This window comes from Phoca vitulina, unplaced genomic scaffold, assembly GCF_004348235.1.
Source record: "Phoca vitulina isolate PV1807 unplaced genomic scaffold, GSC_HSeal_1.0 scaffold29, whole genome shotgun sequence".
Classification (NCBI taxonomy): Eukaryota; Metazoa; Chordata; class Mammalia; order Carnivora; family Phocidae; genus Phoca; species Phoca vitulina.
In genome coordinates, this window is record NW_022589732.1 from 5,206,674 (window position 1) to 5,224,282 (window position 17,609).

A 17,609-nucleotide genomic window follows, 5' to 3' on the forward strand; every position below is an offset into this window, starting at 1 on the left:
CCAGATTTATGGCTTTCTTTACTCATTTATTTGTGAGGGGCATGTATTTTAAAAGAGAAAAATTTCCCAGCATTTTCAAAAGTGGTTTGTGTGTTATTTTTTCTTCCCCAGAAGCTTTTTTTAAACCTTAGATTGCAACTGAACTCTTATTATCTTTAATGTCCACAGAGTTAATGCTACGTTTGGGTTTCAACATACCCTATGCTGAAGAGGCTAAATGAAGAAAGCAGTTCCTCTGAGTTCAGAGTTAACTCAGGAGTCTGGGGTTGGTCAGATGGTCGAGAGTAATTCTTAACCCCATTTAGTATAGGCACCTAACCAGTTTCATAGGAATTGGAGAGCATGTAAATGTTGACTAAAGATGGTGGTATTCCTCCATGTAGACTTTGTGCACAATCAAAAAATGGGTCTCAGACATCTTTTTACACATGACAGTAGTGTATTGGCAGGTCCCAATTACTTAGGTAACTTCTAATTTTAAGAGTTGTGCTCTTCCCTTTAGAGCAAACAACACTTTGTACTTCATATAATGTATAACCCATTGCAAGCAATTCAGAAGTTTTGTGCTTATTATGTTTTGGCTTTGATGCTTGCTGGATGCTTAATTCAGAAGTTCCTTAATGTCTCTGAGCCTTCTGTTTATCATCTAGGAGTTGATTTGTAGTGACACCAGGTAAACTGGAGAATGCTGGAGATTGGTTCACATAACTAACAGATGATGGTCCCCACATTCTGTGGAACTCTGCCCACAGGATGCAAGGTTACTTGAGGGCTGCAAGGGTTTCCAGCCCCTGGTTCTGTAATGTACTCTGTTGAGTTCAGCATAGTTTTTCAACATTTTTCTTTCCTTTGGGTCTAGCACGTAGTAGGCCCTAGTGGTGGGGGATGGGGGTGGCTAGGGGAGAGAGTGAGAGGATGAAGTACAAGTCTGATCTGCTGTGGACCAATTTCTTTCCCCACTGTTATCTTTAGCTCTCCTTTTAGAGTAGAAATGAGAAGCTCTGCAGTAAAATTAGAAGTTCGGCTCTGACAACATGAAAATTCCAAGCTTCCTAGTGCTTGATGACTATAATTAAAACATGCATAAGGTCTTTCAAAGGAATTTTTACTGTCTTTAGCTCTCCTTGGCAGTTTTAAACTTGTGTCATTGGTTACAGAATTCAGGATTTCGGGTTTTCTCATGGGTTTGATTTTTTTGTTTCTGTATGTAATTTTCATAATTTTCTTCAAGACTGTCGTTACCTGATGGCCACTTCACTGTTGTTTTACGGAATGGGAATTCTCTACTAGCAGAAATTCTTAGCAACAGATCTTTCTCAAAATTTGTGGAGGACGGAAGTTATGTATTTATTTTGGCAGTGATCATGTGCAAAATTCAGCTCCACAATGGCAGCTTAATCAGCGGCATAATGACTCAAGTAGGAAGAATATACACAGGTACAGTGTGTTATTATTGGCCCTTGCACTAGTTGCAATCATTTGGCCTTAAACAGGCATAAATTCATTATTTTCAAAGATTAAACTTAAATATTTTAATATTTATTAGATATTAAATTTTAGTGTATTATAACTCTCTTTTCCCTTACAATCTCTTATATTTTAGTGTCTGAGCAAGGATAGATTTTTGGTAAAAGTCAAGATAACCTATTGTTATTTTCACATTTCTTTAAAATATTCAGTTAGACCAAAACCAGCATACGATACTGACAGCACATTGCTTAATCATAACCAGTTTTAATCCAAAACCAAACTAAGAATATTGTCACACTTTAGGTTTGCTGAAGATGCAGAACTCAGAAATTCAAATTCTTGGACCCCCACTTCCAAAGATTCTCATTCCCAATTGGTTCTTATACATAGACACATTTGGGAGCTAAACCATTTGTAGAGGATGCTTTTCAAATAGTTCGGAAGGAGGGGTGCCTGGGTGGCTCAGTCAGTTAAGAGTCCAACTCTTGGTTTTTGGCTCAGGTCATGATCTTGGGGTCCTGGGATCGAGCCCCGCATGGGGCTCCGGGCTGAATGTAGAGCCTGCTTAAGATTCTCTCCCTCCCTCTCCCACTGCACACCTGCCCCCCTCCATGCACATGCTCTCTCCATCTCTTTCTCCCTCGGAAAAAAAAAAAAAATAGTTCAGAAGGGCTTGAGGATTCCTCAGAGGATTCCACAATCAATGAAATTAAGTTCTCTAAGGACAGCTTGATTATATTTGCCTTTTATTCACATCTGTTTTATTTGAAGTTCCTAAGAAGGCATTGTTGTAGGATACATGGTTTCTAGGATACCTTATCCTTTAAGATTCTGATCCTATTTTGAAAATTCACGAGAGTCTTTAAGATTAGAGACCTAATACTCAAACAGAATTAAAGTGAATTGTGATAAAGGGCAGAAAACGTTTGCCCTTTTTCTCTATCTCGCATGGAGCCCTTTATAAACTTGGTTGCCATAATAACCTGCCTTTTTTTGTTCCAGCAAATTCTGTGAATTCCCTGTACATACGGTGTTTCATGGTTTTTCTGATAGATACTCTAGTTTCCCTTGACTGAAACACATAAGCGCTGGTGTGCTGCTAATGCTTAACTACTGGGGGAAAGAGGACTGATTCCTATCATTTGCTAATTTCCCTGATGTAAATTCTCCCCACAGTAATGGCCTATTTCAGGCTACCAATGTGAGGTCACTGAATGTGGAGCTGGGAAGAGAGACCCGCCACAAAGAGCATTTCCACCATATACACACAATAGATGCAAATAACTTCCAAGACCATATAAAATGTAGTAAGATAACTAGAAAATGAGGAGTTTGAGTATTTACTGTTGGCTTTTAATGTTTTATATATTCAAATTATTTTACCATAGAATACCCAAGAAACTATTTCCGTGCTTATCTTTGGGGAACTAGAGTGTTTCAAAATTGAGGAAGACTTTTACTTTGTATTTGCATTCTTATGTTCTTTCAATTAGTTACCTATGTTAAATTTATGAGCAACAACAAAAAAACAGTGTTAAAGCAGCAGCTCTTCAGGTGATTTTGATGTGTGTCTAAGTTGAGGAATCACCAGTGGTTGTTAGCTACTAGCTACCTAAAGTAAAAATGTTTTTCTTGGTTCTCTGGCACCTTCAAGCTGCTTTTGTGCAAAAGAGCAGTGATTACTATATTCTAACTATTAATTTATATGCTGTTCCATTCTTTGAAATGATTTGAGAAATCTTTTGCCAAATATATATGTGAAAATGTAAAGAAAAATAAGTTACTGCTAGAAAGAAAATTGCAAAGTAGAAAGTCATAATTTGTAAATACAAATATGCCAGTCTTAAAGTTCACCATAATCGATAAAGTTGAAGAACAGATTTTGCTTCTGAGCTTCCTGGCAATCAGTGGGGGGTGGGGAGAGAGAGGGAATAATATTTTTATTAGAGGGAAGGAAGGTCATCATTTTCTCAAAGAATGCTAAACATTGCATTGTACTGAGTTCCAAAGTAAATCTCATACGTGAAAATTCATATATAGGGATACTAATAGACAATGCCCTGAACACTGTTCCTCTACTATTTATAGCCATGGGGTTCATATGGCTGGTTCCTGTACTTCAAGAAAAAATAAGAATGTGATATTGGGGCGCCTGGGTGGCTCAGTTGGTTAAGCGACTGCCTTCGGCTCAGGTCATGATCCTGGAGTCCCGGGATCGAGTCCCGCATCGGGCTCCCTGCTCAGCGGGGAGTCTGCTTCTCCCTCTGACCCTCCACCCTCTCATGCTCTCTCTATCTCATTCTCTCTCTCAAATAAATAAATAAAATCTTTAAAAAAAAAAAAAAAAGAATGTGATATTAAAAAGCATCTCAGTTGAAATGACTTTTCTCCTGAAGGAGATAGGTATAACAGTCTAAACTGTTATCCTCCTATTTTTCACAAAATATAAACAGGTGATCAAGCTTGATTCAAATTTGGAATGACACCACCTAAAGGAATAAAGATTTAGAACAAGGATGACAAACCATGGCAAATAAGCCTACTCAGCTCCTGTTCTTTGTTGGTGTGAGTGAGTTTATGGTGCTGTGTTGAAGAGGATTCTGAGGCCAGTGTCAGCAGAGGGGAGTATAGGGAATGACTGGCTATCTGTCTGGGTCACAGGAATGAAGAACAGCAGAGAAACTTCTGCATTTTTGCCATCCTTAGATCAGGCTATCTTATGTAAATTTCACTGGTCTCAGTCAGTTTCTAATGTAAAGTGGATTACAGACAAATGGGGTTTATAGTCTTTTTTTTTTTAAGATTGTGTTTTTAAGTAATCTCTACATCCAATGTGGAGCTTGAACCCTGAGATCAAGAGTGCCACACTGTACTGACTAAGCCAGCCATTCACCCCCATAGTCTTTGATAAGGGCCTGGAGTGTTGTATTTTGTATTGCTCTTTGAGAGTGTATACAGTATCTATGTTAACTGTCACTGACTCATCCTAACAGCTTCATCCATTTGTCTTTCATCATTCTGATTTTTGATTCTATAGTTTATTTTGTTATCTTAATATTTGGTATCCCATTTTAGTTTATCTCTAGTCTCATTGAGTTGTTTTTAGTTCTTTAGTCTAATAGAACACTATCATTACTATTTTTTATTTGTTTGTTTGGGAGTATGATTCTAAAAGCAGTGGAATAAGAAGAATTTGCCAAGTAATTCCTATAGGAGCATTGTCTTACCCATTAGTATTATATAGTTTAGATTATCGGCAATCAGCTATTTGTTGCATTTACTTTTAACAAACTACGATTTAAATTCTCTTATATTATTAAAGAGGGAATTTATTATCTAAAGACAGTCTTAAGGGAAATTAAAATAGTTCAGAAATGTTAATATCATTAGCTATAATGTTTTGGGATTTTTTTTTTTTTTTAGTAATGATACACTGCATGATTGTTCTAAGCCATATCTTAGAAACACAGTTCATCTGTGTAGTCATGCCTACTATCTGTTTGATTTTTCTAATCCTATTAAAAGTAGTCCTTAAATGAGTATTTCCCTGTAAGAATATAAATTGATGCCACTCTTCTAAAGAACATTTGGTAATGTTAACAAAACCCTTGAAATTTTAAACCCTTTGACCTAGTTAATTCCATTTGTAGGATGTCATTAGAAAACAAACACTGATTTTTAAATATGGATTTTGGAATGAGAGTGCATGCTTTGAATCCAGACAATAAACTTACAAGGTGTATGACATTAGTTTAACTTCTGTCAGCCTCAGTCTTCACATCTGTAAAATAGGTATGAAAATAGTACCTATCTCTGGGTATCGCTATGAGAATTACAGCAATATATGAAAAGTGCTTAATATCCTGCCTCGTATAAATGTCAAAAATTGCTCTTATAAGTAATCATAGAAAGATTGTTCATCATAGCATTCATTAAAATAGTAAACACAGGAAAGGATTTGAATGATTTTCATCCATATGAGGGAATATAATACCCTGCAGGTTTTTTTTTTTGTTTTTTTTTTTTTAAAGATTTTATTTATTTATTTGACGGAGAGAGACACAGCGAGAGAGGGAATACAAGCAGGGGGAGTGGGAGAGGGAGAAGCAGGCTTCCCGCTGAGCAGGGAGCCTGATGTGGGGCTCGATCCCAGGACCTGGAATCATGACCTGAGCCGAAGGCAGACGCTTAACGACTGAGCCACCCAGGCGCCCCTACCCTGCAGTTTTTAAATGACATTCTTTAAGGATTTGTAAAGATGTAAGAAAATGCTCGTAATATCCCATTTAGTGAAAGGGCAGGAAAATCTATATGCTCTAAGATGTCAGTTAATTATGTTTTAATTATATTTTAATTCTGTTATAAAATATTGTTCCTAAAATATTGTCTTTAAATATGTTAATTATGTTTTAAAATAGTGCTTTTTTAAAGATATTGTAGAAAAAACTGGAAAAGATAATGCCAAAATGTTAAGGATCAATGTTAGTAATTCTTAAAACTGGGTGATAGGTATAGGGGGATTATATTAATACGCTTCTGTTTCTATACCGTAGACTAATATTTCATAATCATTTTTTAAAAGAAAGGCAATAATAAAAGTTTAAATCCTTAGAATTAGTGTTTTGTAACTTGTTTAGATGTAGATTAACCCTTGGTCAGTTTTGTTATTAAACTTTTATTGGTACTTTAAGGTTTTTAAAGCAGTTAAGAGAATGGCAGGTCAGACTTGAGAACATTTGATAAAAATTGTAATATATGTAAATGTATGGAATAGCATTTAACAAAAAAGATGGTTCATTCAGTAATGGAATTACTACTGATTTTGTCATTCTTTTCTTTACTCTTTTACATCTTCTAAAAATTCTAGAGTAAGCTGTGTTTAGAATCTTAATTAGGAAAAGCTTTAATCAGCTTTTAATGAAATACTGATAACTTTTATGCATTAAGAACTTTATTACTTCTAGTACTAAAAGCACTCTTACTCGTTGCTTCTGAGACTCATCTTTGAACAATACTGTTCTTCTCTAAGACAATTTTGGTGAAGGATAGATTTATGTCTGAACATCTGTCCAGAAAATAGCCATTTCAAGTATTTCTCATATATAAAATATGATACAAGGGCCATCTCTACTATACATTTGCATAAAATTTCTTTTTAAAGTAGTATAAATTTTTCAGTATAGCCAGTGTACATATGGAAAACTTTACCTTAGTGGGAGGGAAAGGTATTATGAGTATTTTGGCAAAGTTTTCATTCTTTAGGCAGAAAAAAGATTAAGAGGAAATGAGTATCTATTTCTTCCTGCCTCTATAACTGAAACAGTATTCAAATTTATAGGTGAATTTTATTTGTAGCAAACACTTTCTTTACAAACCATGAGTTTATCTTGTAGGTGGCCTTTTAAAATAAACTACTTGATTTTATACACTGTGCTCATGCTTTGGCTTTATGCCCGACCTCCCAGGTTGCAAACATCCAGAGTAAGACTCAATATTAAAGAAAATAAACCAGAAAAAAAAAACACCTAGAAAATATTACAGATGTTAGTAATAAATTACTCAGTAATATTCACATTAGAGCAGTAATAAATTATAATCGTGGTGGTCCTTAAAAATTGTCCTACTGTTTATTAAGACATTTAATCTTTCCCATGTTCCAAATGAAATGCATTATTGTTTTCTACTCTTACAAGAGTTAGGTGTTAAGGGATATTGTGTTTATTCATTTGACTGATTCTATTCAATACAGAGGTTAAAAAATAAAGCAAAGCACCGCACCTATAAGCATAGTATCAGCTAGTACCAAATCCTTACTATATGTGAGAAAATTATGTTTTGGAAGTCAGTTACATTAAAAAAATATAATCTAGAATATATTAAAGGCAAAATGATTAATCCTGACAAATTCTAAAATTCAAAACAATTAGAAGTCTATGGAGAAGTGGTAGATCTTGAAGGAAAAAAGGCATTAATGGAGCAAGAAAAAAAAAAAAAGGCAAATTGAGGAAACCATGTTGGAACAGATGGCTTATATAAGGAAGAGGTTTTCAAATTATGTTCTGATGGGCCGCCACAGGGGCTGGTCAACAAGGCGGTAAGGAGGCCAGCTATTGAAGTCTTTAAGCAAGGCAGTGCAGCAGGTATATTAGGAAGATTGATTGGACATTGGAGCCAGAGGCTTGTGTTAGGAAATTATACAGTTAAGTCAGAGGAGATGGCATGAGCCTAAATGTATCACTGGCCATGGGTTTGAAAATAAAATAGGAAGATAGATTCTTGGACTCTCACCAAGGAAAAACCAACAAGACTGGGTTAGAGATTGGATAGATAAGTATAGCAGAGGAAGGAGGAGTCAAAAGATCATATAGTGACAGAAATGAAGAGTGTCATGTTGAATTTAAATCCAGTGGTACAAGAGGACATGGGACTATAGAAGATAATCGATTGTATGCAAATTCTAAAGGGAAATACTAAGTGGACTGAAATTAACTCGAATATGTAAACTAGAACTATGACGGCTAACTGTGGGATTTGTACCTTGTGTCAGCAGTGGGGATGAACACAGCAGACCTGGAAATTGTGTTTTGGTTATTGCTTTCTCAGAACTCACTAGGCTGGATGACCCCTGTGCCTTTTAGGGGTTGCCATGTGTTAAATCGTAAAGCCCTGGGTTCTGTGGCTAGGCTAAAAATCCTGTATCCAGAGTCTGTGGATTGGCTTCTGCTAAAGTAGCCTTCACAGGGTAGTGTTGTTAGGTAAGGCAGAGATTGTTAATAATGTGGCTTCCAGTGGTGAAGATAAATCCCCAGCAGAAGACTTGGTATTCCTTTGAGCTGGTGACAACAGCCCCAAACTCAGGGTTCGTTTTTGTGAGGAATAACAAAGTCAACAGGTATTTACTATCCCTCCCCCACCAAAAAATAAACTATAAATGAACAAAGAATATAGAAATATAGATATTCATTCTCAGTGTAAGAAAAAGCTTATTTAATATTAAATACAAACACCTATTTAATATAAAACTTCATAAATATAGGTATTATGGGCTGAATTGTGTCCCCCAAATTCATATGAAGTCCTAACCCCCAGTCCCTCAGAATGTAACTGTATTTGGAGATAAAAGATTAAAGAAAGCGATTAAGTTAAAATGAGGTCTTTGAGGTGTCTTAATCCAATGTGACTGGTGTTCTTATAAGAGGAGGTTACACAGACCAAGGGATGACCATGTGAGGACACAGTGAGAAGGTGACCATTGCAGTCCAAGGAGAAAGGCCTCAAAAGAAACCAAACCGCCAACACCTTGCTCTTGGCCTTCTAGCTTCCAGAACTATGAGAAAATAAATATCTACTGCTTAAGCCATCCAGTCTGTGGTTTTTTGTTTTTTTTTCAGGTTTTATTTATAGGGGCCCCTGGGTGGCTCAGTCGGTTAAGCATCTGCCTTCCCTCAGGTCATGATCCCAGGGTTCTGGGATCAAGCCCCACGTTGGGCTCTCTGCTCAGCAGGAGCCTGCTTCTCCCTCTCCCTGCCGTTCCCCCTGCTTGTACTCTCTCTCTCTGTCAAGTAAATAAATAAAATCTTTAAAAAAAAACTTTAAAAAATATTTTATTTATTTACTTGACAGAGAGAGAATGCACAAGCAGGGGAAGCAGAGGGAGAGAGGGAGAAGCAGGCTCTCCACTGAGCAGGGAGCCTGATGTGAGGCTCGATCACAGGACCGTGGCCACCCAGCCACCCCTCTGTGGTATTTATTTAATGACAGCCCAGCAAACATAGTTCAACATGTATTTTTAGCAATATGTAAGTAATACCAAAACAGTATCAAACAACAATATCAAAACAACTTATAAACAATATCAAAAGATAACAAGAACCTAGACAAAAATTGCTTAATATGCAAAATAAAGAAGCACCTAGAATCTACAACACTCCAGTACCAGCATGTATAGCACCCAGAACTTGGTCTTAAATACCACCCTCCAGTGAAAGGAACCAAGACCCCTTGGAGAAATGACTGATTCTAGGAACGATGCAGGATATACATTGGATGAGTCTGGAGCATTATATAGTGCCAGAAAGTAATACATTGTTAAAAAAAAAAAAAAACTCACCATTATAGGTCTGTCAGAGGGACACAGGAGCGAACTGAAAGATCTCAGTGTTCAAAGCCTTGAGCAGCAAAATGAAGTACTACTGTATTAAAACCCAAAGTGTAAAATAAACATAGGAGTCCATATTGATATAAATAAATCATTGAATAAATAAATGGAGAATAGATAAATCTCCCGTGCAGAAAAATTTCAGATAATTTGCATTGATACTCCACTCAAGAAGGTGGAACATAATTCCCTGGTTCAAGTATGGCCTGTGCATAGCAGCTTCCTTCCCAAGAATACAGTGTGGACAGGGCTGGGGTAAGAAGTCACCTCACAGTGAAGTCTGACAAACACTACCTCAGCCTGCTGGTCAAGGTTAACATCAACAGTGATAAATCACGTTGATAGTGTGTCCTTGATATAATAGGATGAAATGGTACTTCACCTCTTGTGGTCCTCCTCCCAAAAATTCATACCTCAGTTTAATCATGAGAAAAACATCAGACAAATTCCAGTAAAGGGATCTCCTCCGATATTCACCAATACTCAAAACTTGTCAAAGTCATTTCCCAAGGAAAGTCTGAGAATTTTTTTTTTTTTTTTTAAACCAGGAGGACCTAAGGAGACAGGATAGGTAAATACAATGTGCTATCCTGGATGGGATCTTGGGTCAGAAAAAGGATGGTAGGTAAAAACTAAAGCAATCTGAATAGAATATGGACGTTAGTTAATAATATATCAATATTGGTTTATGAATTGTGACAAATGTACCATACTAATGCAGTATGTAGATAAGAGGGGAAACATTTAGGGTTTATGGTAACTATAGTGTATTCCCAATGTTGCTGTAAAATTAAAACTATTCCAAAAGATTTTTTTAAAATAGATCAGAAAAGTAGACAACAGGATATCATACACCATATGCATCAAAAAGCCAGTAAACACTTGAAAAGAAAATCATGTTTACTGGTATTCAGGAATGTACATTAAAATTTTTCTCCTATTTAGCTGGCAAACTTTGTTTTTTAAATAATGATGCCAGTGATCAGCCATGTATAGTAATGTAAAGTGGAACTGCTTCTCTGGAGGGCATTTTGATGATAGATAAAAATGTATGTACTCTTTGAAGCAGCAACATCCTAACGAGGAAGTGAATATCAATGGGCAGAGAACTGTTTTTATGTTCTGCGCAATCGAAAAAACCTGGAAATGAACAAAAAACCTATTATATGGGATTATTTAAATAAACTAAGGGAATCTCAATGTGGAATGTCATGAAGGTATTAAGAATACATACTGTAGAATATTTGAGGGCAAAAAACTCCATGATGTATTACCTGAAAATGCCAACTGTAAGCCATGTCTAGGTGTTGTTCCAGTTCTGGGTCTGTCCTTTCATGGTATGTGTGATTGTACATATCTGTTGGATCTGTGATTTGGCAAAATAATCTTAACAGATGGTGTTAAATTAAATCTTGTTAATGATTTAGGCATTTTATAAATGTTTAAAGAGAGCTGTTTCAGTGCATGTTGTAATATATCAAGTATTGACAGCACCATTATTATCATTAGAAGCCCGTACGTCTCAAAACAGAGTAAAGGACCACTTTTGTATTACAAGTTGTGTGTGTGTACACACGTGTTATATTTAGGTTTGGGAACATTACACGTGGACAAAAAGTAGGATTTGCGTACAATAAAATGTTGCCTGCAGTTCTCTCTGGTAGGGTTGGGACAATTTTTATTTTTGGTGATTTTCTACATTTTCCAAATATTCAAGGAACCATAGACCATTTTTTGTGATGACAAAGGCTTTATTTTTAAATTCAAGTATAATTAACGGTGTTACTAGTTTCAGGTGTACAATGAGAAAGTTTTTTTAAATGATGATTTTTAAAATATAAATTTTTCCCCATGATACTGTACCTAGAATATTGAAATCCTCTTTGTTAAAAAAAAAAAAAAGAATATTTTTACTTTGCTTTCTGAGTGGATTTAGTCTGCACACAAATTTGCATTCATACAAACATACACCATTGTATGTTTCCCATGTAGTTTCTACTTTTGTATTAGGTGAAAGTAGTTAAAAGCATTATTGTATTTGATTAGTCTTCTCATACTTTTACTTTTAGGTTGGTGTTTGGAATGCTTTATCCTGCATATTATTCATACAAAGCTGTGAAGACCAAAAACGTGAAGGAATATGTAAGTATAGTTTTATGAGTGATTAATTCTAGCTTAATGTATCTGTGATATATAAGACTAGAAAATCATTATTTTAGAAATAGCTGGGATAATGTTTTTGGTTAAAAATGTTATATGAATAAAAAGACTAAACTTCATTAACTTCATAAACTAATTTTGAATACAATTCCAAAGGAGGGTTTCAAAAAAAAAAGTTCACTGTCAGTTGGCATTTGAGTAAGTGTATGATTTCCAAATGGGTAATTGGATCTCTTATTCATTTTCTCTAAATTCCAGTTTAAGAAGTTGGGGGGGGCATCTGTTTTTTAGCCTGTGAATTTATAGGTAGACTGAGAACATAATTCTTTCTCACCCCAAACCTTTTTCCTTTTTTCATAGCTTTTTAATTGATTTAAATATACAGATACCTCATTACTATTGACAGTTGCAGTCTTTTTTCTTCTTAAATCAGCCTCTACAGTTGATGCTTGAATAACACAGGGGTTCCCCCACAGTGGAAAGTCTGCGTATAATTTTTAACTCTCCCAAAACTTAGCTATTAATTGCCTACTGTTGACCAGAAGCCTTACCCATAAGGTAAACAGTCAATTAACACATATATGTTAAATACTCCATTAGAAGTAGGCTAGAGAGGGACACCTGGGTGACTCGGTTTGGCATCGGAGTCTTGATTTCAGCTCAGGTCATGATCACTGGGTCATGGAGCCTGCTTAGGATTCTCGCTCTCCTGCTCTTTTTTTTTAAAAAAAAGTAAGCTAGAGAAAAGATGTTAAGAAAAATCATAGGGCAGAAAAAATACATTTATAGGACTGTACTATATTTATCAAAGAAGAATTTACATATAAGTGGATCTGCACAGTTCAAACCTGTGTTGTTCAAGGTCAACTGTACTAGCTGATAACATTTCTTCTTACTTGGAATATTTGTCATACTGTTATTAAAGGAGATCTTTTTTTCTGAATCTAATTAACTACAATTGAAATATACAAGGGTAAGTTTCTCAACTTTGCACGTATTTCCCCTATAAAACATTATAAACCCAGGATATGCAATAACTGGTATGCCTCTGTGTCTTTGTGTATGTATTTGTAGTATTCTCCTATCTTCCCTCTAAATCTGGGTGATTTTATTGGAAAAAAATTAAGTACAAATCGAAAATGAAGTTTATATGAGAAGCTGTAGTAATACGAAGATATTACCAGTGGGCACACAAATACCATGCCCTAAAATAAAAAGGGAGTAACAGTAAGAAATATGAAGGTATAATAATTTGAAAAAAAGAAAGAAATAGGCCTGTCATGTGTAAGTTAACGGTAAAAGAGCAAAAAAGATAGTGTTATTTAGGGACTGACCATTTTAAAGTATTTATCTATTTCTTAGAGTGCATCGGTTTAACTTTGTTAGTGTTAATTTTTAGATACTTAAAAACATGGGTTTGTGTGTTTTAATCCCTTAATACTCAAATTTTTATTACTGTATTTGTCTCTAAGTTTGGGATTAATAAGAATGGTCTAACCCTGAAATTTTAATTCTGCTTCATAAGTTAAAGATAACCTGTGGAAGAGAATCCAGTAACATTGAAACTGATGGAAAAACTATAAAACTTGATATATGTTACTATATATACATATGTATGCATACATGTGTGTAGTTAGGTATATACTTCACATATTGCCTTGTAGTTTTTAGCGAATAACTCATTAACAGAGTAGGAATTATCTGTACATAATTTTGCTATAATATTGTGACTGAAAAGTTCGCTTATCATCCTCTTGGGAACAGCAGAATAAGGAGTAGTTGAAGAGAAACTAGGGAGGTAGAAAGGCCATTGGTTTGATAGTTACATGGTAATCATCTCTCCACAAATGAAGTGAAACCTAAAAGCAGAAATGGTCAGGCATTAGAACAGAAAAGGCAGGGCATTTACCTTTAACAAGGAAATATGATGCAGCCCAGAAGACCTGGTGACCTTGTTATCTGCCGTCAAGGCTGCTAGAGAGACCAAGCTGAGATAGCACATTAGAACATTTGCATTTATATGATTTCTTACCAATTTCAAAATACTTTTATATATTATTGTTTCTAATTGCTACTGTAACAAATTGCCACGTACTTACTGGCTTAAACCAACCCAGAGGTATTCTCTTACAGTCCTGGAGATCAGAAATCTGACATGGATCTAAAGGGCTGTACTCTTTCTGGAGGCTCAGAGGAAAAATCTGTTCCCTTACCTTTTCTAGCTTCTACAGGCTGCGTGCATCCTTGGCTTATGGTTCTATTCATCATCTTCAAAGCCAGAAACGTTGAGCTGAGACTTCTCATGTTTCCATCCCTCTGGTTCTTTCTTCTGCCTCCCTCTTCTGCTTACAAGGATGCTTGTGATTACATTGGGTCCACCTGAGTAAACCAGGATCCTCTCCCCATCTTAGGGTCACCTGGTTGGCAAACGGAATTCCATCTGCAGCCTGATTTCTCCTTTACCATGTAACCTAACATATTCTTAGGTTTTAGGAATTAGGACATAGACATCTTTGGGGGAGGGAGACATTATTCCGTGTACCATAATATCTCACTGGCCCTCACTACAACTCTAAATCAATAAATAAAGTAGGCAGGGAAAATATTTCAGTATTACAGTCTCAGAGAAGTAAATCAACTCGTCCAGGGTCACATGGATCATTAAGGCAGGAATGGTACCAGATTGGATATCTTGTTTATAATGTTTTATTCTTTCTCTGCTACCATGCTACCTTTAGAAAAGTAGGTGAGGATTCTAGCTTCACAAAGAAGTAGAAAGTTTCCACAACCTGCCAGTGGATGTGCGTCCAAAGTAGACCTTCCAGGGCCACAAAAATAAGGATATTTTTTAAGAAGGTGGGCACTGAGGCCGCTTAACCAGTCAGTACCAGGACAGGACTCATAAGCATCTAAATCAACTATGATCAAAATGATTAAAGATGAAGTTAGGGGGCGCCTGGGTGGCTCAGTCGTTAAGCATCTGCCTTCGGCTCAGGTCATGATCTCAGGGTCCTGGGATGGAGCCCCACATCGGGCTCCCTGCTCGGCGGGAGGCCTGCTTCTCCCTCTCCCACTCCCCCTGCTTGTGTTCCCTCTCTCGCTGTGCCTCTCTTTGTCAAATAAATAAATAAAATCTTTAAAAAAAAAAAAAAAAGATGGAGTTAGAAGGTTTTGAAAATGTTGGCAGTTCTTTAAGTATTTCCAATCTAAATTTACTTTTGACAAAATGTTAGAATATTATTTTCTTGCTGAGTCTCGCCTAAACTTAATCTGAACCTAAGTCTGATCATAACAGTTTTACTAGAACTCTGTTACCAAGTTTTCATATATAGTGATCCCATCCACATTTGCTTTGTTTTGCATATGGTAGTTTCTTAGCAAAGTTAACCTTCAGATTTCCCTGTTATATTTTTAATAGCCTTTTATATTACCTGATATTGTTTGTATGTGTTTGTCCTCCCCACCAGAAACAGCTCCGTAGAGTTTTGTTGTTTTGTTAACTATGTTCCCCTACCTAGAACAGTACATGGTATATATAGTAGGTACTCAGTATTTTTTGAATGAATGACTAAAGGAATATTCAGAATAAGGAAAGGGGCGCCTGGGTGGCTCAGATGGCTGAGCGTCTGCCTTTGGCTCAGATCATGATCTCCCAAGTCCTGGGATCCAGCCCGGTGTTGGGCTTCCGGCTCAGCAGGGAGTCTGCCTCTCCCTCTGCCTCGTGCTCTCTTTCTCTCAAATGAATAAATAAAATCTTAAAAAAAAAAAAAGAATAAGAAAAGGAAGAAGAGTTGAAGAGTGTACATTTCTTAAGTGGATTGGTCTAGTTTCTCAGCTTTGATTCTGCTGGGTTAAGGAGTAGTCAGTCCAGTCTGACTTACCCAAAGCTCAGTTTCTTTGTGGAATTTGGTTATTACCTAAATTCCACTGATATCTACTTCAAAATTGTTTTCAGAAAGCAAACATTTTAGATTAATTTACTTCTTTCCACCCTAACTACTACCATTCCCCTTAAGCCTGCAAATAGTAGATTGCACCTGATAAAACAGATGCTGTGCTCAAATCAAAACAAATGGAAAGTGCTGTGTATTTTGGCAACCTTCCTTTCTTCCTTTGCCTATTTTTAAAACAGAGCTTTCCTAGGATATAATTTCCTGTATAGTGTGGCTGATATGGCCTACTTAAAGTCTTTCAGCCTTGCAGTAATTGAAATGTAAACTTACTGAAGAATTAGTATGGTTTTGCAAATTTTTTTAGGCTTATACCATCTCGTGACTTGAAAATAGAGTGTTTACTTCCAAGTCGTGTGTAATTGCTGTAGCTTTTCTAGGAAACCGTGTTCTTATTCTAAGAATGTTGGAGAACGTGGCAATGAAAAGATTGGCTGACAGCACTTAAAAAATCAAAATCAGACATTTGGTCCCGAGATTTACTGTGAGCAAGAACAAAGAACAGTTAAAACTCTAGGAGATTACTCTTTTAAAGGCTTAGAAATAGCCCTCTAAAACCCTATTGACTTGGTTTTGAAAGTGACCTAATTTTTCCTGAAAATGAACAAATACACCACATACTAGCTTAATAGTTCTTTTCAATTGGTAAAATCTGAAGTTGTCTGCTAGTTTTAGGGTGGATACAAAAGAGGAAAAAATACAGTAAAGAAAGTATACATTTTTTTATTGTCAAGAAGTGTTCCCCAGGCATCTTTTCATTTTGTGTTTAAGATTTTATTTATGTATTTGAGAGAGAGAGACAGCATGAGCAGGGAGAGGGAGAAGCAGACTGACTCCCAGATGAGCAGGGAGGACCCTGAGATCATGACCTGAGTCGAAGGCAGAGGCTTAACTGACTGGGCCACCCAGGTGCCCCATCTTTTCATATTTTGGATTAAAAATAGTCATTTGATTCAAGGGTTTTCATTTGGGAAGTGTAAAGATTAACCCTCTGATTAAGATGGAATTTTTTGAAAATTAGTTTTGTCAGGCCACATGCTTATCTGTTTATTTACCATTCTGATCTACTTTTAATTTAGTTTTTATTTTTATCAAAGCTGTACTTATTTATAATTTTAAAATCAGTTTTGTAAAGCTTTTATTATGAAAAACAGCAGTTCCCCACCTTCCCCATCCCTGTTTCTCTCTGGACTCCACTACTTTCAGCTCTTTTATCTGAATCCTTTAGTATTTATTTCCATATCTAAATAACAGGCTTATATTGCTATTTCTTAATTTTTCAGATGGACATTATCAGTTGACTTCTTTCTATTAAAGATGATTAATAGTAGCTACCCAGTGTCACTCTACACATGCATATTTCCCTGTCCGTGATAGCCTCCCAGGGTCATTACAGTGTAATTTGGGTTGGATCAGTATTAAATATTTGCATTATTTAGGCCAAGTTGGAAAGAAGTAATAGACTCAAGAGATAAAGAACACCTAGAACCAGGCTGCTGGGTTATCATCCCAGCCCTATCTATTACTAGCTGTGTCGTCATACAAGCTATTTGGCCTTTCTGTGCCTCAGTTTTCATATCTGTAGAATGAAAACTGTTGTAGTACCTCCTCAGGTGGTTGTGAGAATTCTGTGAGTTAATGAACATAAAGCATTTAAATCAGTAGCTGACATGTAAGAGTACCTGTTACATAGTATTTTTCGCTATAAAAACACTATTTGCATTTGGTCTCTACAGTGTCCTACCATTATCATTTTTTTTTCCTGCACAGTAGTTTATTTTCCCTGGTGTTCTTCATTGTCTTGTTTATTGTTTGTTTGATTTTTCACTTATGTGTTATTCTCTATTACTGCGCATTTAGACCCGAATTCT

The 17,609-nt window shown here is 36.1% G+C and overlaps 1 protein-coding gene across 2 annotated transcripts in view; it reads left to right on the plus strand.

The window, feature by feature from the left end:
- REEP3 (receptor accessory protein 3) overlaps positions 1 to 17,609 on the plus strand; it is a 96,786-nt gene that overhangs the window by 34,485 nt on the left and 44,692 nt on the right. For both annotated transcript variants that reach the window (XM_032423907.1, XM_032423908.1), the window contains exon 2: positions 11,698 to 11,770. In XM_032423907.1, the coding sequence (XP_032279798.1) occupies positions 11,698 to 11,770 (73 nt within the window). The remainder of the gene's footprint in view (positions 1 to 11,697; positions 11,771 to 17,609) is intronic.